The sequence below is a fragment of the Cryptomeria japonica genome, chromosome 1 (genome assembly GCF_030272615.1).
Source record: "Cryptomeria japonica chromosome 1, Sugi_1.0, whole genome shotgun sequence".
In the NCBI taxonomy this organism is placed as follows: Eukaryota; Viridiplantae; Streptophyta; class Pinopsida; order Cupressales; family Cupressaceae; genus Cryptomeria; species Cryptomeria japonica.
In genome coordinates, this window is record NC_081405.1 from 402,218,974 (window position 1) to 402,242,824 (window position 23,851).

Genomic DNA, 23,851 nt, shown 5'->3' on the forward strand with positions numbered 1-23,851 from the left:
ATTTTAGGGATTAAACCCTTTATCCAAGCTTTAGACCAAAAAGGATTCTCAGACAGGGCTAGGGAAACAACACCATACATTGAAGAGATAGTGATGTTGCCTTTAGAATCAAATTTCCAAATAAGGGAGTCTTCCTCTTTATTCAGCCAAGTAGAAGAAAGATGGTTCTTGAGATTAATAAGGTCTGGGTGAATACTTTCAATGTTCTTCCATTTATCACCTATCCAATACCCTTCAACTAGAGTACCATAGATTCTAATACATGAGGGAGTAAAAGGGGTCCATTCAGGGATATCTACCAAAGTTTTATCGAAGAGCTAGGGATCTTCCCAAAATCTAACTTTCCTACCATTGCCAACATTCCATTTAACCCCTTTGGCAATGTTGTCTTTACATTTAGAGGCATGATTCCAGATATGGGACCCATTCATACTAAAATCAAAATTGATGAAAGCAGGAAGAGAAGAAGACAAAAGAGAGTACTTACTTCTCCATATTTTATACCATTCACTGTCAAAGTGGAACAGTCTCCAAACCTATTTAGACAAGAGAGCTTCATTGAGGGTCTGGATTCTTCTTAGGCCCAGGCCTCCATTACTTTTTGGTCTACACACCTTTTCTCAAGCCACAAGAGACATTCTTTTCTTTTCTTCAACCCTTGACCAAAGATTTCTTTTTTTGAATTTTCTCAATTTCTTCTACATACTTAACAGGAATTCTGAAGAGGCTAAGGGCATAAATAGGAACGCTTTGAAGGGAGGCTTTTAGAAGTTGAAGATTTCTAGCCTGACTTAAAAGGGCACCTTTCCATCCAACAATTTTTTTTTGAAATTTGTCCACCAAAGAACTCCAAAAGGAATCAAGTGGTGCAATGCCCAGAGGGAGACCAAGGTAAGTGGCCGGAAGATCGGGAATCTGACATTCCAAAATTCTATTGATTCTATGTTGTCTCCTCTTAGGAGTGTTGATGAAAAACACTTCACTTTTAACCCAGTTGATAAGTTGGCTTGAAGCAGATGCCAACTTACACAGGGGGTCCTTGAGAGTTCTGGCTTCTGAGATGCTTGAGTCCCCCATGATAATGGTATCATCCACAAACTATTGGTGGGAGCATGTATGATCAATTGATGAAGGTTGGAGTCCCTTGAACATTCCTCTCATTGCCTTACTTTCCATAGATCTGCCAAAACATTCAGCCATAATTATGAAGAGGATAGGAGAAATGGGATCCCCTTGCCTCAATCCTCTAAAGACTTGAAAGAAGGTGGAGGGAGATCCATTGATGAGAAAAACAAAGGAGGCAGTGGTAATAAGTTGTTTAAAGAGATCCACACATTTGGTAGAGAAGTCATAAGCCAAAAGAACCTTCACAAGGAAAGACCAATCAAACCGACCATAGGCCTTTGAGAGATCAAGCTTAAGGATAAAACCATGTTTCTTAGCCATAACTAGTGAATGAAGTATTCTCATGAACAGTTATTATGGAGTCAAGGATTTGTCTTCCTGGCACAAAACCATTTTGTTGGTGATTAATCAAAGGAGGAAAAATAGTCAGGAGTCTGGAGGTAAGGGCCTTAGAAATAATTTTATAAAAAGAGTTGCATAAGCTTATAGGCCTAAACTTATCCATGGAATTAACATCTTGAATTTTGGGGATTAATGCAATGAAGGTACCATTGATCTCTTTCAAAATTCTTCTAGCACCGAAAAATTATTTGACGCCATTGGAAACATCTTTCCCAACAATATCCCAGAATTCTTCAAAGAAGAACATGGGGAATCCATCAGGTCCGGGTGCTTTGTTAACATCAAAAGAAAAGACAACATTCTTGATCTCCTGGTTCAAAGGTATAGAAGAAAGGGAGGCATTAATCTGCTCATCAATGAGGCAAGGAATATTATTAAGGAAAGAGCTTTGAGCATCAACATCCAGTCTATGATCCCTACAAAGGAGATCAACAAAGAATCTTTTGGCCTCTTTTCTTATCTCTTCCTCCATAACTAGCTCCCTGTTGTCCACAACCAATTTAGTGATCCTGTTTGCCACTTTATGTTTAATTGTCGACATGTGAAATAATCTTGTGTTCTTGTCACCTTCCTTCAGTCAAGTACATCTTGATCTTTGTTTCCAAAAAAATTCTTCTTTGGCAATAATTTCATGGTATTTTTTAAGGATTTCATTTTCTTCAACAATTGACATAGTAGAGAAACCATCCTTCTAAATTTGAGCCTGTATTTTATTGAGGTCTTCCTGAATTTTACCTTTGGCCACAAAAATATTCCCAAAGTTGGTTTTTTTCCATAACCTTATGTTGTCTTTGATACTTTTGAGTTTCTTCACTACTCTATACATGGCAGTGCCCTCAACTTTGATGTTCCACCATTCCTGAATTTTAAGAATGAGGTCAGGATGAAGTGTCCACATCTTTTCAAATATAAAAGGAAAGTTCCTTCTTCTGTTTATTGAGTCAGCATAGAAAGTTATAGGATAATGGTCAGACCCAAACCAAATTTGAGCGGATAGGGAACAGTAATAATGTCTTTACCAATCATAAAAAATAAGAGCTCTACTAGACAAACTTGAATAAGGTCATTTCCAGTCCTCCTGTTAGTCCAAGTGTAATTGCATCCCTGAATATCCACATCATTGAGAGCCTGAGAGTTTATAAAGTCCATGAGGGCCAGTCTACTTTCCAGCTGAGAAGGGCTTCCTCCAAATTTTTCCTCCTCTCTCAAGGGAGTATTGAAGTCTCCCAAGACCAACCAGCTTAAATTCTTGAAGCTGTCCCTTATTTCCATTAATTTTTTCCAAAAATTGCTTATGGCTTTCAAGGTATTAGGAGCATAAATATTAGTGAGGATCCAAGATGTTCCATCTTTTAAATGCTCAAATTTTATGCAAGAGAAATTTTTTTCTTGAATAAGAACTTGACCTTTAACACTATTGAGATTCCGAATGGTTGCAATGCCTCTAGAGACACCTTCTAAGCTACCACCACTAATGCTACCAAATTTAAAGAACTTCAAAGATTCTACCTTATCTCTACTCAAGTTAGTTTCTTGAATAAGAAAAATATCAAGTTTTCTATCCCTTATCATATTCCTAATAATATCATGCTTATGGGGATTATTTAGTCCCCTTATATTCCAAGAGATGATCTTCATAGTTACTTACCAATTCCTAGCTCCTTCAGAGTCTTCTGAGTCGCATCTGCTATATTTTTTGCTGGCCTCCTTGTCTTTGACTTTATGGTTTGAAAGTAGTCCTAGAGAAGAAGAAACATACCTGACATTAGCTTGGGCAATTCTTCTAGACTTCCTTACTTGGGAAGCTGAGGGGGTGGATCCTTTCTTATTCCTGTATTTTGGTATTTTCCACTCAGCTTCTTTCTCAAGATTAGCTTCAGGGTTACTGAGAATTCTGGAAATTTCTTCTTCATCACCCCATTTAGGAAATCTGGAGTCCTGTGAAGTACTATTGACTATTTTAGAAATTTGATCTGAATCTGAGAGATTCATTCCCAATATAGCACATTTCTAGGCTTCTTGCATTTCAGAGTTGATCAAAAGCGGGGAAGAGTCGGTCTTTTCTTCTTGAGAGCCAGTGATCTCCCCTTCCTTAGGTTGTTCCTCTCCATTGGGTGCTTCCTTGCTAGCCAAAGTATCAACAATTACCATCTCAGCTATTGCTTATAAGGATTCAGGTTTTCCTTTAGATTCCTTTATTCAGATCTACCTTTCTAGGGGGTTGTTCACTTTTGTTAACTCCTTCCTCAGGACTTCCTGAGTGGGGAGGTTAGATAGGGGTTGAGGGTATCACTTCCTTGTTTTCCCCTAAGGGTCCAAAGCAGTTATTATCAACAAAGTCAGCTTCCTTACTTTCTGAGTTTTTTACTTGCCATACCTTTTACTTTCAGCCGATGGTTTGGCTTGCTTGAGCTCCCCTTTAGGCTTGAGAGGACAAGATTTAGCCCAGTGACCTTCTTTCTTGCAGTGGAAACAAGCAAAGGGGATAGATTCATATTCTATTAGTTGCTTCCATGTTCCCAATTTTGACACAATGTCTATCTCTTTCGGCATATCTGCATCATGAGCTATCCCTACACAAAATCTAGCATGAGTAAGCCTCCTTTTTGAGGCCATGACTGGGTCTATTGAGAGGAGCTCACCAAAGGAGCTTGCTATTCTAGAGAAAATACTTTCTACCCAATACTCAAGAGGCAAACCTGGTAATTTTACCCAAACTGGGACCTGTGCCAGAAGAGAATCATTCATGTTAAGATTCGGATGCCATTTTCGAAGGACCAATGCTATCTTTTCAACCATCTAGGGACTACCACAAAGAATCCTTGTTTTATCTTCTTCACATGAGAAAGAAAAGGTAAGGAGGCCTTTAGGCAAGGCTGAGATTTTGACATTACCTTTCAAAGCCCATTTCCTTTTAACATAGGCCCTTACCACTTTGATGTTTGGACGAGAACCCATAAACTTGCCTACTAGGTAGTTCGACATACTGCTAATATTATGATCTGGAACCGAATCAAGGATAGAGATAGCAAACTTACGACCAGTATGGTCAGATATGTTCTTGACAGGAGGTAAAGAGTATTTTCCCGTTGGTCTTGTTCCAAAAAGGGATGACCATTTTCTAGATTTGAGTCCATTCTCCAATACCTCTTCACGTGGGCTGGACCCCCCACTTGACTCCCCCTGTGATTTCAAAGACCACTTTCTTCTCTAGCAGAGTACCAACAGCCTACAAAGTCTTGTCCACCTTTGGAATATCTAGAGGCTTGTCCTTCTCCCCCATAGGACCAACTCCATCATTTTGGCCGCTCCCACCATTGGAACCAGAGTTCCCGCCTTGCGGGGAATTTGAAATTTGAATGTTTCTCTTCTCCATGGGAGTTCCAAGAATATTTAAAAGAGAAAAAAAAATGATTTTTTTTTTATATTGTTATCTATTGGTTTTCTAAGGATTACCAACTGGTTATATACCTATCGCTACAGGTGAGTTTATTAAGTGGTAATTAGGGTTTGTTACCCTATCGATAGTATAATAAATGTAGTGGGAAAGTTAATAAAAGGAAATTTTACTATTATTTTTACCCTAATTGCATTCGTAGATGAATTTGTGATCACTTGTAGAGCGAAACAGAGTATTGTTAGCAGATTATGAATGAATTTGTGCTACGATTGAAAAAGTTGAATCAGATTTGAAGCAAAGTAAGATGACTCAGGTGTGAAAGCGAGAGAGCAACCAGAGACCTTAGAAGCTTGAAGGGAACAAGGTATTTTGATCAATATTCTCTTGTAAGTTAGATTATTTTAAATGGCATCGTCATCTACCCTAGCAGAAATTATTTTTATCACTATGGAAGCTATGGAGTCTATGGGATTGGATAAAATAGAATCATATAATGCATTGTCTCAAGTTCTTGATGGTGTTTTTATTAAAGGAGATTTGTCTAGTTACATAGATTGCAAAATTGAGGATCTAGGGTCATTAGCAATCTATTCTTAGCTTAAATCTTTGTGTGAGAAGAATGGGAAGATCAAACCCGAATATATTAGGGTTCATGAGAAATTTTTTCATAATGCAGTATATTTTCTAGAATATTTTGAGGAGGAACATGTCAGGATTATCCTTAGCTGTGTACATGGAGGGAATATGTATCTTGATAGGTCTCACCCTATCATAAAGGAGGTTATTCATGCAGTAGTCAATTTTTGCCAAATCGGTGAAGTACCAAAATTGAGAACAATCTCAAAGGAGACTATTATTGCATTGACAAAGACCACTGTTGATGGTCATGCAATTTCTGTCAACAACATTGCAGATCAAAGAGTCATATTTGCAACTATGGTTATTGGCTACTGGATATTCTATTCTAGTAGAATGAATAGTGTACCATCTGTTGTTGTGCATGCCACCTACAGGATGATGATAGAGGATGCAGATTATGATTTGTACGAAGCAATGAGAATTCAATTGATGTTGAACATAGAATCAATTAAGAAGGACAACAATTAAAAGTTTAAATACAGTCAACTGTTGATTGGTTTGTTTTTCTACTTTCAAAATTTTATTCCAAGAATTGGTGACATGCAATGGTCAAAGGACATACTAGTGACAACCCAAATCAAGAATAGCATTAAGGCTATGAAGATCACATTTCCTGTTGCCATGAACAAATATTTTAATGAGTTTCAAAAGAATATGAGCATGAGATTAAGGTTATTAGATGAAGTGGTGAAAAACTATGAAAAAGACATATGTTTCACTGTAACCACTGAATTTTGCCTTATAGAGGCTATTGAACCCAAAGAAGAAGAAATGGAAGAAATGAGCTATTAAGTCAACTATGACTTACTAATCAGTTATGCCAACAACCTTTTGGCATCACCTAAGGATTCAAAGAAGAAAAGACTGGGAACTTATCAGTAAAGGATTATACCTACTCAACCCAGTAGTACCAAGGAGAAAAAGAAGAAAGTTGATCAACCAACTTCTATGATCACAGGTACAAGGGTAACTAGAATTATTCAAAGCAAGAAGGAACCGATACCCAAGGTATATGCAAAGAAGTAGATTGCAACAAGGAAGAGAGGAAGACATCTCATTATTCAAGAGGAATCTGAGGAAACTGATACTAAAGAAGAGACCAAGAAGATGAAAGTGACTGGAAAGAAATCCAAACCAATAGTAGACATTTCTAAACAAAGTATTCCTATTAATGTTTCAATATTCAAACCAATGAGTGATTTTGAGAGGAATTTAAACTTATTAGGAAGAAAATGGTTTGATAATGTAAAAGAATATTTTAATTCGTTTGATGAAGGTTAGAAACAAGAAGTGGTAAAAGAGGTAATCAATTACCTGTGTCAATACAACCGGTTACCATAAGATATTAAAAAGGACATTTCTGATTCTTTATATTTAATGCTTGAAAATAAATGGAAAATGGTTGTAGATCAAGATCAAGAAATTATTGATATAGTTTTTATTTAACATTTTGTTGAGTTGTCTTGAGATGAGTTATTAGCATTGCTTGCTAAGTACAAAGGATAGTTTCATTCTAAATCAAGGAGACCGAGGTTAATGGATGGAAAATTTCAACCTATTGAAGATGTTACTCATCATATAACTCAAGATATTCAAAGGATGAATGCACTATTGAAAGTCTATGATAATAAACCTGGTTAGACTGAGATTGGAGCTCCACTGGAGCTAGATGCTGAAGAGTTTATTACATTAGATGTTGTCTATCCTGTCAAGTATAAGGATGACACAAGTTCCACACCGATCATATTCTCAGTGGCTGAAGTTGAAGATATTGATGATATTGTTGATCTAATCGATAATGACATTAAACATGTTAAAGAAACTGAATAGAAACCATATCACATTACTAATACACAGGAAGCAACTGAAACGCTGGCTACAAAATCAAGTATGGATATTCAACCACCACTAGTAAAGGGACACACTATTGAAAAATGATTTCCATGGGTAACTAAAATCACTTTGCAGGATCAATTAGAGAAAGAGAAAGAGAAAACAAAGGAGAAGATAATAGAGAAAAAGGATGAAAAGGAAAAAGCAAAGGTGAAGCAACAAAATGATGATGATGATGACTCAATTAGCATACAAGGTCCTATTGATGTGGACAAATTGAGCGCATTTGAACTTATGGAGATTGCTTCTATTATGCAATCTAGGGCTCAAAAGAAAAGATTGAAAGAGAAGAGAAAAGAAGCAGAAACAATTCAGACTGTTCTTGACATTTTGTCAAGCCTCCTACCAGAGACTGACACTAGTAATTTATCTAGCTCTATTGCCAAGCTTGGACACCTAGTTACTGATTCTATTGACCAAATGAAATCACTTGAAGAAGCAGTGCATGCCGTAGCTGAAAAAGGTTATAGGTGATGGTATGATGAAAGAATAAGTATCTGGTAGAATACTGAGAGGGGGGGGTGAATAAGTATAATGAAAAACTGATACAAAGTTCCCAAACTCAAACTCAGTCAAACAAAGTAAACATATCCCAATCAAGATCAATATTCATAAGAATACTTGACATCAACAGGTTTAACTGTTATGACAACATTAACAGTAAACAACTTCAATCTTGTGAATATCAACAATGCTTAATCATAACTCAACATAATCATCTCTCAATGCTTCTAATTAACATGTCTTAGCAGAAATTAATCAAATCAACAAATAAGATCACATCCACAAAAGCATTCACCACTTCACATAAAAGTTTATATGTGGAAAACCCAAATAGGTAAAAACCATGGTGAGATGAGACTCACAAGGATATCTATCTGAAATCTTTCAAAGTTTTCCCTGTTAGGAGCCAAGCCTGTTAAAGCTTTACAATAAGTCATGTTAAGAACTAATTCCGGTTAGGAATCACCCAATTAAGGGATTTACAAATATGCCTTGATTAAAAGCACAATACCCTGTTAGGAGTAACCTCACCGAAGGATTTAAGAATCCAAGCTAATGGACTACCTTGTTAGAGGATTTAATGAGTAACCAAGCTTGTTAGAGCTTACGTGGTTAAGGGATTTTACTTCTACTGTAACTATTAGAAAACAACAGGTTTTCTTGATCTCTTTGAGTAGCACTACATTTTCCTGATCATATCCTTCTATGCTTCAATCTGCCTTCACTCAATGTGCAAATCCATTCACCAATTAGGCAACTACACACTGAATAGGTTTTCTACCAATCTTGCCAACAACCTTTACAACAACTTCATCGACCTTAAATAGAAATCAATTAGGTCGGTAACACAACAAAAGCCTAATTCTCATTATCGAGATTACAAACAATTCAGTACAATCTTGACCATTAGAAATCATGACAATCTCTTCACATTCTTCAAGAAAATTCCAACCTCTTCATAAAAATTTGTAACTCATCACACATTATGAATTAAATGCAATCCAGTTTGCTCCTTCTCTAGACAAAAATAAATGCACCAAAACAATTTGAACATATCCCCATTCAATGATCACACGTGTCTTCATCATTACCGCTCATCAGATAATAAACAAAAAAACTTGATCGGTTGGGGTTTAACAACTGATAGGGTTTACCGGTTACAATGCATAGAAAGGTTTAACCCTTTACACCGGTTCAACTCACAAACTTAACACACAGGTTTACAACATCTTCCACAAAGCTCTTCTTACTGGTTACTAGCCAATATAAAAAACAACAATATCAACAATAACATGAATACCATTATCGGTTCAATTGACATCAATGACAACATATCATTAATGCAATCTCTATGCAAAATACCAACAAACTCAAAATACCAAAAATCTCCCCCTTTGGCATTGATGGCAATACAAATATCAATGCCTCTGATTGCTGATGAGATTGGTGAATAGGAATCCTGGTTTACATTACCAAGTATTCACCTTGCTCTGTATGTCTTTAGCCTGCCACCGGTTCACCTAATCAGACACATAATTATTCTCTTCAATCACATAATTCTTATCCCCCTTTGACAACAATGCCAAAGTGAAAGTAAAACATGTAATTCTTCTCTCACTGTGATGTTGATTCTCCCCCTGTGGAATACATCCACTTCTTCATCAATCCATGTAAAATTCTATAAGTAATTCAGGGACTGATGCAATCAACATCATACTCAACTAACTTCATGAAGAGGGATAACCCCCAATTGACTCCTAAGATACTCAAAATTGGTCTTAGGAAGAGGTTTGGTAAAGATATATGCCAGTTGCTCCTTGTTAGAAACATGCTCCAAGATAACACCTTTACTTTGAACTTTTTCCCTCAAGCAGTGATATTTCAATTCAATGTGCTTAGTCCTTGCATACAAAATGGGATTTTTTGAAATGTTTATTGTACTTGTATTATCACACAAAATCTTTATTGGTTCTGAGATTTCCATCTTCAAACATTGAAAAATGTGCCTCATCCACATAGCTTGTGTACAATTCATATAAGCTTCTACATACTCAGCTTCAACAGTAGATTGTGAAGTGCAACTCTGCTTTTTACTACTCCATGAGACTAGCCTTCCTCCTAGAAATAATGCTCCACCAATAGTACTCTTTTGGACATCAATATTTCCTACCCAATCAGCATCTATGTATGCTTTCAAATCAAAATTTCCACCATATGGATACCATAACCCATAGTCAATAGTACCTTTCAGATATCTAAAAGTTCTCTTGGTTGCCATCAGATGTGCCTCCTTTGGATTCTTCTTAAATCTAGCAACAATACCAACTGCATGGGCAATTTCGGTCAACTCTGAACAACATAGTGTAATTTTCCAATCATTGACCTATATTCCTTTTCATCTACAGACTTAAATGCATCTTCCTTGGACAATTTACAACCTGTAATGATTGGGGTTCCAATTGGTTTACAGTCACTCATACTAAAAGTCTTTAAAACCTCTTTCACATACTTGGATTGAGTAATTAAATTACCATTCTTCATCTGATGTATCTATAAGCCTATGAAATTTTTTATTTCCCCTACTAATGACATCTCAAATTAATTCTTCATTTCATCTGCAAAGCAATTACTCATGTCATCATTACCTCCAAATATAATGTCACCTACAAATACTTCACTGACCACTATATCATCTCCTTCAGACTTGAGATAAATGTTTATGTCATCACTGGTTCTTGTAAAGCCTATCTTCATCAAATGAGTATGAAGTCGTTCATCCCATGCTCTGGGTGCCTTCTTTAATCCATACAAGGCTTTATGCGATTTGCATACCATGTCTTCCTTATCTGTCAATGCATAATCATTAGGCTGCTCTATATAAACCTCTTCTTCTAGTGTCCCATTCAAGAATGCAAACTTGACATCCATCTGGTATACCTTAAACTTCTTATGAGCTGCAAATGCAAATAGTGTTCTGACACCTTCCAGCCTAGCTACTAGTGCAAAATTTTCTCCATAGTCTTCTCCTTCTTCTTGCACATATCCTTTGCATACTAATCTTTCCTTATTGCGAATTACAACACCATTTTCATTTAGTTTGTTTCTGAACACCCATTTAGTACCTATAACATTCTTGTTTACATGTCGAGGTACTAGGGTCCAAGTGTTGTTCTTCTCAATTTGATCTAACTCCTCCTCCATAGCTTTCACCCAATGATCATCACCAAATGCCTCTTTAGCACTTCTAGGTCCAAAGGTGGATATCATGCAAGAGTTCTCTCTTATTCTCCTTCTCGTTAGTACTGCAACATCCTTATCCCCAATTATCTGTTCAGGACTGTGATTCAGTCTCACATACCTAGGAATAACATCATCATTCTCTTTAGGTTTAGATTCTTCATTATCATCTTCCTCTGAATTTATGTGTTCCAGTTGAACAACTTCATCTGGATTTTCTTTACCGGTTTCTGATTTAATAGTTTCAGGTTCCAAAAGAAAAATGCAAGGATCTTCATCCTTCTTCTCAAAACTGGTTCCTTCTGAAATTTCAGGACATTCATCTACACGAACATCAGTACTCTCAACAATTTTTTGTGTCTAGTTGTTGAAGCATTTATAGGCCTTACTCTTGGTGGAATAGCCAAGAAATATTCCTTCATCACTCTTAACTTCAAACTTGCTTATGTAATCACCTCTTTTAATAAAACATTTGCTTCCAAATATCTTAAAATAGCTAACATCAGGTGATCTCCCATACCAGTATTCATATGGGGTCTTGTCCTTACCTCTTTTTACCAGAACTCGGTTCATTGTGTACACAGCTATACTTATAGCTTCTTTCCAAAATGTTTTTGATACACCTCCTTGTATCAACATAGTTCTAGCCACTTCAACCACTGAACGGTTGTTTCTCTCTTTTATACCATTCTGCTGTGGTGTCCTTGGTGTAGAAATTTGCCACTTGATACCATTATCATCACAATATTTGGTGAACTCTGTAGAAGTGAATTCACTGCCTTGATCTGTTCTTAGACATTTTATATTTTTGCCACTCTCTTTCTCAGCTAAGGCTCTGAATGCCTTGAATTTACCAAAAGATTCATTCTTATCCTTCAAGAATGTGACCCACATCATCCTTGAACAATCATCAGTGAAGATCATGAAGTATCTGTCACCTTGAATGCATCTTGTTCTTATTGGTCCACATAGATCTGTATGAACCAAGTCTAACAAGTGCTCTGCTAAGAAGGACTTGCTCTTAAAAGTTGAAGAAGTCATCTTTCCTAGTTAACATTCTTGACAAAGAGCATTAACCGGTTTGTCTAGCTGAGGTAGACCTCTTACTGTCTTAGACTTGCTTACTTTAACAATATTGTCAAAATTAATATGAAAAAATATACTATGCCAAAGCCAGCTATCATCTATTTTTGCAATCAAATAGTTGCTAACTTTAGGATTGAGATGAAATGGATTACATCTGGTCTATTTCCTGGTTGCAATCAATTCACCTTTGTTGTCAAAGATTTTGCACATTCCATTTTTGAACTCTAGTGGGTATCCTCTGTCATTAAGTTGTACCACACTTAACAAATTGTGCTTTAGGCCTTCAACCCAATAGACATCATCAACACTGCTCTTCCTATTAGGATAAATAGCTCCCTTACCTTTAACCATATAGGGGGAGTCACTTCCAAATCTTACAACACAACCATCAAATTCTTTCAAGGAAATAAATTTGCTCTGATCACCGGTTGTGTGATGTGAACAACCACTATCAATGATCCAATCATCAGAGTTATCCATTTTGGATACTAGTGCCTTCTGATCTGATATTTCTTCCTTAATAGTTATAGACACAATATCTTCACTAGCATCATCACTAGATTCTTCGTCAATAATACAATTGTCAATAGCTATGTTGGGACTCATAAAATTTGAGTCAATTTGATAGGCCCATTTCAAAGAAGGGTAAAATGAAGCCAACATCCTCCCCATGTATGCCTGTAAAAAGTGAAGGCATTTGAAATTTTCAAACAAATACAATGGTAGGTAGAAAGTCTGTATTCCCCCCAATTTGGCATTTGAGCAGATAATTGAAATTTTTAAGCAAATGCCCCTTGGCGGCATTCTCCCTGCGTGGTGTGGAGCAGGCAATTACACATCAAGTAGATTTCATTGGTAGGTTTACAGTCTTTTTCCCCTGCATATGGCATTGGAAACCTTTAGGTAAATGCTATTGGTGAAACCAAACTCCAATGACCTTTGCCAGTCCATGGATGCCAAAGAAAGAGCTAAAAACATTTGAAACTCCAAGAAAATGTGTAAAACTAGGCATAATGCCTATATCCCACATTGGTTGTGGGAAGGGCAATTTTTGTATTCAAATTAAAAGTCCCACACTTCTATAGTGTCAAAGCTTAAGGGCTTTTGGAAAGAGGTGGCTAGTGACCAAGTGGACCCCACATGCACATGCATCTCAAGGTTTCAATAATTTTGGGATAGGCTAGCGAGAAGAGGCTAAGGGTTGTGCAAATCAAGAAGATCCAATGACAGATCAGAGGAAGATCAATGGTGGAATAAAATTCTAGGACTATCAACGGTTGTCATTGTATCATAGTTGTAAGGTGCCTGAAATGTTATCCATCGTGATAAGGCCTAAGGTGGGTCTGGCAGTCTAGGTGGCACGTCCAAGTGGCAAGACAAAATGCACAGACAAATCAGGAAGTGACACATGGCAGGCTTGATAGAAGGGGTGAGCGACAAAAACCAACTCGAGACCTCGTGACCAAAGCAATTTTATTAACAGTCTCCAGCTCGCTAGCATAAAATGCTAACACCCAAAAAACTAGAGACCTCGCAAATGAAAAGATCCAAAGAAGATCCAACAGTGGTCGCTAGGTTGCAATGGGAAATTGCTTGTTGGCATATCCCTCACGACCCAGTGACAAAGAAGAGCTTCATTCCAATGGTTAGTGAGGTTGCACTAAGGTGGCAGGGTAGGGACTTTGAAGCCAATCCATAGGTGACACGTGATAGAAGGGAGAAGCTAAGAAGAAGCTAAAGGTCAAGCAAGTTGGGTAGATCGGACAGTGATCACAGATGAACCAGCAGTGGTCATTGATCCACGATTGGAAGATGCATGACCTAAACCCAATGTGGATCAGTGACAAAGCATGTGCAGTAAAGGATTGAGGATAAAGAGCGAGTAGGTTGAAGATGATCTGATGATGGTCGCTGATCCATGTAGGGAAGTTGCACGATGAATATCCATTGCAGAAGCGACAAAGAAGAGCCAAGGCCTAAGGTGGGTCGGGTGGTGCTGACGTGGTGGATGAGGTGGGGAAAAGGTGGATTCATGGATGAACCACAAGGTGCCACGTGGTAGAGCAAAAAGGGAATAAATCAAGATTGAATATATAGTTTCAGACTATAGTGAAAATGAAGAGATTTAAATGCTTGGCTGCGCGTGGCTGCATGAAAGATTAATGGTTGACGGGTTATTTTTACCCGAATATACAAGTGTGATATACAGTTAGAAAGCTCATGAAACAAGGAGTTCATGTTGTTGGTATTATGGATATGTTGCATTGGTTTTGTCATTGATGTCAACACTTATCCTTCTAGAGATCTTTGTTTATGTTCACCGGCAAGTTCAGTGACTTATGCAGTCATCGGTATTTGGTTCACCGATAGGTTATATTGTTCACCGACACTGAGGATGACTTGTTATCATCTGGAGATCACTTGGTTATGTTGAAGACATGGTTTGGACACTTGGTTTTTGGTGATTTGGTTATTGGTCTAATCGAGTTGACATATTTGTTGTTACCGACAAATTGGTCTAGGTTATGGACCGGCATGCATTATCTATTCTAGATCAGCATGACACATTATGGAGATGGTTTAATCAATTGGTATTATTGTTGAGCCGACATGATGCATCACATCTTGACTTACTTGTTGTAATTAATTTTATTTTAATATTCTTAGTGAGCCGACCTACACATTTGGTCTTAGGTTTTGGTATATATGTAAGATCTCATTTGTGAGATGATGTAAGAAAGTGAATAATTAGAAGGTATATGGGTATGGTGGTGTAACATGGTATGTGCGAATATTGAAGATCATATGAGTAGACCATAGAGAAGGAGATAATCAGAGCTTAATCGGTACTGAATCTAGCATTGGAGCTGCTACTTTGAGTAGTACATTATCATTGGATTTAATCATCCAATTGTAGTCAGTGTGACTCCTATTTTGTGATTGAGCAGTGAGCTCTAAGCGGTTAGCCTTTTTGCATGTGTAGACCCCATTTGTACACACATACTATCTCTAGTAGTATCATCTGATTGTGGGTAAGGTTTCCCACCATGGTTTTTCCCCTTACAGGGTTTCCTTGTACAATTATTTGTGTTATGTGTTGTGGATGTTGCTTCTCTTTCTGTTTCATGTATTAAGTTTCACCGGTATTGATATTAATTGTTAATCTGTTAACCGAAATTAAGTTTGGTTTACAGGTTTTATGTATCAAGTTTGATTAAGTTATAATTGGGTTAAAATTAATAGAAAACTGATTCACCCCTCCTCTCTCAGTTGCCTCCGGGTCCTAACAATTGGTATCAGAGTTAAGTCCTCTGTTTGCAAAAGTTTAACTACTTGAGGAGATTCTATGGCAACTAACTATTTCAGGAAGGACAGTCTGAAACTTGATGGACTAACTATGGTATATGGAAGATCAGAATGGAGACACATCTAAATTACATTGGAAAAGATATATGGGATGTTACATAGAATGGATATGTTGGTCCTACACCGGGTCAACCTAATCCACCTACATTTAGTAAGGATCAAGAGAATGACTGCAAAGCAAGAGAAGCACTTTTAAGAACCTTGTCAGATCAGCAAATCATGGGATTATCAAACTGATGTATTGCTAAAGCTATTTGGGATAAATTGGAAACATTGAATGAAGGTGATACCACTATCAAAATTGCAAAACTGGAATGCTTCTAGGTCAGGTATGAAAATTGTAAAATGGAAGAAGATGAAAGAATTTTTACTTTTATGGAAAAGGTTAATGAAATTTTTTTGGGAATACCATGTTGTGGAGGTTCCTTAAGTGAAGATGAAATTGTTTCTAAAGTCTTAAGATAATTGCCACCGACATACAAAATGAAATTAACTACTATTAATGAGTTGAGAACAATGCCTAATACATCAGTATCTAGAGATACCTTGGTTGGAAAGCTTTCAGCATTTGAGCTTTAGAAATTTGGTCATGTTGCTACAATTAAGACAGATTTAGCCTTCAAAGCATCATCATCATCATCATCATCATCATCATCATCATCTGATAAATCTGATTGGAAAGCACTTTATGCAAGAGAAGTTGAAGACATCACGAGGGAAAATGAAGAACTGGAAGAACTTGAAGCACTATTTTCAAGGAAAATGCCTAAAGGTCCTATTGGAAGTAAGTATGAAGGTAAAGCACCTTTTAAATGTTTTAACTACAATAAAATTGGTCATATGACATTTAGATGTCCTGACAGACATGCAAGATTGAGAGAAGAAGCTAAAAGAACATATAAGCCTAACCCTGAATATCAGAGATACAGATTTAAGAAGAATACAGACAAATCATGTTACTATGTTGATGAAGGAGTTACTGATAACTCTGATGAACAACCGATAGACAATGGATGGGCTTTTGTTGCAATAATAGAAGATCAACTGGCACCTACTGTTCCACGATAGAGCAGGCCTTGGCAGCTAAAATTGAAGAAAAGGGTGAATGGATTATAGATTCTGGATGTTCACATCATATGACTAGTGATAAAAGTAAATTCTTATCTTTTCAGGAATACAATGGAGGTCTAGTAAGATTTGGAGATGACAAAGCTTGTTTGATTAGAGGAAAAGGTACTATATCTTTTGATGGTAAGCACAATACTGACAATGTTTATTATGTTGAAGGTTTGAAGCATAATATTTTGAGTGTTGGTCAATTAGTTGAAAAAGGATTTCAGCTACAATTCAAGAATGGTAAATGCAAAATCATGAATAGAACTAGCTTAGAAATTGCAACCGGTAATCAGACTAGAGGTAATATATTTCATTTGAACAATAATGAAAAGACATGCTTGATTGTACATATTGATGAAAGTTGGTTATGGCATAAAAGACTCTGTCATGTGAATTTTGATTGCATTATAAAGATTAGTTCATCTAAGATAGTAAGGGATTTGCCTAAGATTGTACAACCTCATAATCCGGTATGTAAGGAATGCCAAATGGGAAAGCAAGTTAGAACAACTTTTAAGAGTATTTATGATAAATCCAATGATGTTCTTGATTTAATTCATACTGACTTATGTGGTCCGACAAGAACAAGAAGTCTACAAGGTGATAGATACTTTATGCTATTCATTGATGATTATTGTAGAATGTGTTGGGTTACCTTTTAGAGGGAAAAATTAGAAGCTTTTGGGAAATTCAAATTATTCATGGCACTTGTAGAGAATGAAACTGGTAAGAAAATCAAATGTTTAAGATTAGATCAAGGAGGTGAATTTACATCTAAAGAGTTCAATACATTTTGTGAAGTGAATGGAATTAGAAGACAACTATCAGCACCGCAGACTCCTCAGCAAAATGGAGTTGTGGAAAGGAAGAACATAAATATTCAAGATGCAGCTAGAAGCATGATATTAGAAGCAAATCTACCTCATGTGTATTGGAGAGAAGCAGTGAATACATCGGTTTACACTTTCAACAAAGTTCACATCAAAGGTGAAACTGGTAAGACACCCTATGAATTATGGTTTGGTAATATTCCTACTCTTAAGTACTCCAAAATATTTGGAAGTAAATGTTACATTAGGAGAGATGAGTATATTGGCAAATTTGATCCTAGAAGTGATGAAGAAATATTTCTTGGTTATTCATCTAAGAGCAAAGCATATAGATGTTTTAATAAAAGATTGCAGAAAATCATTGAGAGTGCAAATGTGAAGATAGATGAAGACTTTAGAGGAAATTCAAGGTCTATGGATTTTGAATTGACAATTGAAATAATCACAAATGAACCTATACAGAGTGCACCAGTACAAAATATTGATCCAATCACACCAACATCATTAGAGAGTTCCACAGTGACTGAAGAACAGTAGCAAGTGAACACACCCAGGTATATAAGATTGAATCACTCTAAAAGTCAGATAATTGGGAATAAGTATCCAGGAGTTATGACAAGAGGAAGACTGGAAAATTAAGAGGTATGTTTAATTTATCAAATTGAACCAATATCTATCATTGAGGCATGTGAATATAAACATTGGATTAAAGCTATGGAAGATGAATTGGAACAAATTGAAAAGAACAATACATGGACATTAGTTCCCCGGCCTAAAAATAAAAATGTAATTGGAACTAAAAGGGTATTCAGAAACAAACTTAATGAAGATGGTAAGGTAATCAGAAACAAAGCAAGATTAGTGTGTAAAGGCTATTCACAGAAAGAGGGAATTGATTACAATGAAACCTTTGCACCGGTAGCTAGAATTAAGGCAGTCAGATTAATTCTTGCATTTACAGCACACACGAACTATAAAGTATATCAAATGGATGTTAAATGTGCATTTTTGAATGGTGATCTTGAAGAGGAAGTTTACATTGAACAACCTGATGGATTTTAATTGACAAATGATAAAGATATGGTTTGTAGATTAAGGAAATTAAGCTCCTAGAGCTTGGTATGCTAGATTGGACAAATGTCTTTTGAAGCTTGGTTACACTGAAGGTAATGCTGACAATAACTTATATTTCAAAGTGACTACTGAAGACATTTTGGTTATTGAAGTTTTTGTTGATTACATCATTTTTGGAGGAGAAGATGGATTGTGTAAAGATTTTTCTAATAAGATGTAGGAAGAATTTGAAATGTCTATGATTGGGGAGATAAAATTCTTTTTAGGATTGCAGATTTCATAGACTAATAAAGGTATATTGTTATTTCAATCAAAGTACTTGAAGGAAATACTAAAGAAATTTGGTATGGAAAACTCTAAACCGGTAAGTACTCCTATGACTACAACTAATAAACTATCATTGAAGGATGATTCAGCTCCTGTTTATCTAACAAGATACAAATCTATGATTGGAGGTTTACTGTATTTGACACAAACAAGACCTGATATAATGAATGCAGTGTGTATTGTTTCAATATTTCAAAGTAATCCTAGAGAAAATCATAAATCAACAATAAAAAGGATTTTCCGGTATCTACAAGGGACAACAAATCTTGGTTTATGGTATCCTAAAGATGAAAATTTTGATTTATGTGCATACACCGATGCTAATTGGGCAGGAGATGTAGATGACAGAAAGAGCACCACCGACGGGGCATTCTTTCTTGGTAGCAAATTGATTTCATGGTTGAGCAAGAAATAGAGTTGTACATAATTATCAACAACAGAATTAGAATATGTTGTAGCAGCAACTAATTATACTCAGGTATTATGGATTAAGCAAATGTTGAAGGACATAAAGGTAAAATGTAAAGAACCTATAATCATCTATTGTGACAATTCAGCAGCAATTGATATATCTAAGAATCCAGTATTTCACTCTAAAACTAAACATGTTTCTATCAAATACAATTTTTTGAAAGAGAATGTTGAAACAAAAGAAGTGAGATTGGTTTATGTGAATACTAAAGAGCAGATTGCAGACATCTTCACTAAGCCTTTGCCTAAGGAAAATTTTGAATATCTCAGAGAACACCTTGGGGTTATACCCTCACCGGTAGAGATTTAGACAGTTGATGCTTGGCACCAAACTGACAGAATTTACAAAAAAATCTTTTTTTGGCTTTGATGGAGGAGAGCTACTTCTTAGGGGGAGTAGTTGGTATTTGTAATTGGTTCTATGAACTGGTTGTATCTGGTATTTGTATTGCTTTGGAATTTGATGTCAAAGGGGGAGAGATATCTATGGAAAAACAAACATTTTCCTTTGGGGAGAAGATTATTCATTGGGGTAGATATTTTTACTCTCTGCATTTGTATTTTGATTTTTGGTATTGATCTATTCTGGAGATTGTTGGTTTTTGGTTTTTGGCATTTCTGCCTTGGCACTTAGATGGTTTTTCCAACTTATGTTGCCATCAATGCCAAAGGGGGAGATTGCTAGTATTATGGATATGTTGCACTAGTTTTGTCATTGATGTCAACACTTATCAACACTTATCCTTCTGGAGACCTTTGGTTATGTTCACCGACAAGTTCAGTGACTTATGCACAGTCATCGGTATTTGGTTCACTGGCAGGTTATATTGTTCACCGACATTGAGGATGACTTGTTATCATCTGAAGATCACTTGGTTATGTCAAAGACATGGTTTGGACACTTGGTTTTGGTGATTTGGTTATTGGTCTAATCGGGTTGAGATATTTGTTGTTACTGGCAAATTGGTCTAGGCTATGGACCGGCATGCATTATCTATTCCAGATCAGTACGACACGTTATGGAGATGGTTTAATTAATTGGTATTGTTATTGAACCGACATGATGCATCACATCTTGACTTACTTGTTGTAATTGATTTTATTGTAATATTCTTAGTGAGCCAACCTACACATTTGGTCTTAGGTTTTGGTATATATGTAAGATCTCATTTGTGAGATGATGTAAGCAAGAGAATAAATAGAAGGTATATGGTTATGGTATTGTAACATGGTATGTGCAAATATTGAAGACCATATGAGAAAACCATAGAGAAGGAGATAATCAAAGCTTAACCAGTATCAAATCTAGCATTGGAGATGCTACTTTGAGCAGTACATTATCATTGGATTTAATCATCTAGTTGTAGTCAATGTGACTCCTATTTTGTGATTGAGCAGTGAGCTCTAGGCGGTTGGCCTTTCTGCATGTGCACACCCCATTTGTACACACATACTATCTGCAGTAGTATCATCTGATTGTGGGTAAGTTTTCCCACCGTGGTTTTTTCCCTTACAGGGTTTCCATGTACAAATCTTTGTGTTATGTGTTGTGGATGTTGTTTCTCTTTTTGTTTCATGTATTAAGTTTCACTGGTATTGATATTAACTGTTAATCTATTAACCAACATTAAGTTTGGTTTATCATTATTATGTATCAAGTTTGATTAAGTTATAATTAGGTTGAAATTAATAGACAACTGATTCACCCCCCCCCCCCCTTTCCACCCCCCCCTGTCAGTTGCCTTTGGGTCCAAACACATTTCTGCAATCAATTTTAAAACTTGTCAAATTTATGGAGAACGGTTTCCACTGGAGTGATGGAAAGAATATTTTTTGAAGGAGTGGGACACTTGTCACTGATAGATGGAGATCTGATCTTTTTCCCTCTTTTATATATTCTGAGTTCTTCTCTTTTGTAAGTGTTCCAATGTTTGAGAAATTCTTGAAGGGAGATTTCCAAGAGAGGTTCCAATGATGGCATTTTTCATTTTTTGCAAATGACAGTGTCTCGTATGGGTTTTCAGTGTTGTCTTTACTGCAGGTTTTGTTTCAGTTTGCAGGTTTACACATATGCAAGGCATATGTGAGTTTCCACCAAATTGTCTCAAAAATACCATTTAAATTTATAAAATTTCATCTTATCATGGGTAATTTGGATTTGTCTCTTTTAGTTTTCTCTGAGAGTGTAATGTTTGTCTTTTGGGTATTCTTCAAGGAAGGATTTAAATCCTAGACCTAGCATTAATGATTTTGAGTGTGTATGTTGGACATATAAGTATGATTTTGTGATAGAGCAGAGGATTGTATTAATGTAAGGCATTAATACATGAAAATTTAATGTCGAAGGTAGCTTGCATCTAAGATTTTTCTTCCAGTTTCATGCATGACTCTGTGGCTGGGATTAGGTGTTGGGACTCACTAAATTTGAGTAATTTGAGAGGCCCATTTCAAAATTTTGCTATTTCATTTTCAGAAAGGCACCTAATCTCATTCAGGTGGCCTGGTTAGAGAGAGGGTAAAATGGAGCCAGTTGATTTTCAAAAGGTAAGGCTTGGAAAATGTGTCCTACACCTTTCATTTGGCCTATGAAGTGTTCTACAACTCTTAGTTTTCAGTTTGGATTAGTTTATCAAGTACCCATTTCAAGGGGTCAACTGAAAGTGCATCATAGGTGCAAATGCAGATTTTATTAAGTAGCCTACTTTGAGCTCCTATATCTTTTGCCCAAATGATTGTCATGTCAAAATTCAAGGTGTACTAAATTCTATGCATAAAAGTGAGTCCACATGCCAAATTTCAATTCCCTGTGAATCCATTTTCTCAGTTTGGCAAGCTCAATCCGTTTGCAGTTTGTACTGTTTGCACGTCCCTATTTTAGGAGCTAGTCAGAGCCTTGCTTTGCACATTTGTAAAAGATGCCCTGGTGAATGTCATGTTAGAATGTTTATTCTAGGCTATTTTTGATATAAAAGATAAGCTATGTTTCAAATTTGAAGCTCCTGCCAATCCGTTTGATTAGTTTTCAAAAGGGTTTCTTGAGCCACCTTATTCAGTGTTCTATATTTTCATTGCTACATCAGTTAAAGTGGCTATTTTCATGAGCACACTATTTGTACCTAGTTAGCTTCTCAATCGAACTGAGCATTCTAAGTTTTGATCTATACTTCAAGGTAATTATGTCTCGGATTTGAGGGTCTACGGAGATCGTTTGATAATTTTAAGAAAGGCATCATGAGTTCCTTGCGCATTGACTTTATCAAGTTTGTAGTGCTGACAAAGCCAGTTGGTCATCTTTGACCATTAACATTTCTTCACTCGGGATTTGTCTTGAGAAACATCCTGGCAGAGTTCATGTTGGTATATTAGAGTACATGCCTGTCAGTTGGCGAAGTCCAGAAAGATGTTTTGACCAGTTTGAAAATTACATCTTTGCGATTAAATGCGAAAATGTGGCGCAAGCACCTGAAAGTTGCGAAACTCAATTTGATGATCCGAAAACCATGCTGGTCAATTCCAGAGGCATGTTCAAGGTTCCTGAGGTGTTTTAAAGGTCAGATGCATGAAAACAAATTTTTTTTTAGCCAGACCTACTTTGGGACCCAACCTGGATAAATGCTTGTGCATTAATTTTATGGTGAAATGGTCTTAATTCATGGTGATGCATATCAATACCAACAAGTGTACTTGGAAATTTGGTTTATTGATACCTTGATGGATAGCAGTAGACTTGATCCTTGATCCTCGAGATGGAATATGTAATGCAACTGGCTTGTGTAATGCATTTTTTTTACTTTGGCAATAGAGAAGGGCATTAAAAGAAGCTTTCATGTAAATGCCATTGGCAAGCATAGTGCCAAGTCCTCCGTGTAGATGGCATGTGACTAAAGCATTTATAATCCTCAAGAAAATGCATTGATCGACATCTATGAAAATTATGGAGCATTAACAATAAATCATTTAAACTTTCAAGCAATTTCAATTGGGAGGTGCAAGCCAAATTCCACAACTTTTGCCAGCCTTCCCTATTGTGCACATGAGTGGTGGAGAGGCCAAAAAATGTTTCAAACCAAATGAAATTAGGCTATGTGGAGAAGACTTGGAAGGCTTAATAAATTCCAAGCAAATGCATTGCCAGAGGTAAGACCAAAGTTCGTGACCTTGGCAGCTCCTCCTTTCCCGTGCGTGGGTGTGGCTGTAGGTGAGAAAAGCATTAGAAACCACAAGCAAAATGCAGTTAACAGGTGTAATACTAGCAAATAACCCCCATTTTGGTGTGGCAGACATGGCGTTTCAAACATTCTTTCAAATGTAATTGGCATTTTAAATGGAGAGGAGGGGCATTTAGAAATTTACAGCAAATTCCATTAGAAAGTGTATAGCC

The 23,851-nt window shown here is 36.5% G+C and overlaps 1 protein-coding gene across 1 annotated transcript; it reads right to left on the reverse strand.

The window, feature by feature from the left end:
* Window positions 1-3,891: 3,891 nt before the first annotated feature.
* LOC131857513 (uncharacterized) lies at window positions 3,892-4,326 on the reverse strand. Its single transcript, XM_059210171.1, has one exon. The coding sequence runs from the start codon at window positions 4,324-4,326 to the stop codon at window positions 3,892-3,894; it is 435 nt and encodes a 144-aa protein (XP_059066154.1).
* Between the last annotated feature and the right edge of the window lie 19,525 nt (window positions 4,327-23,851).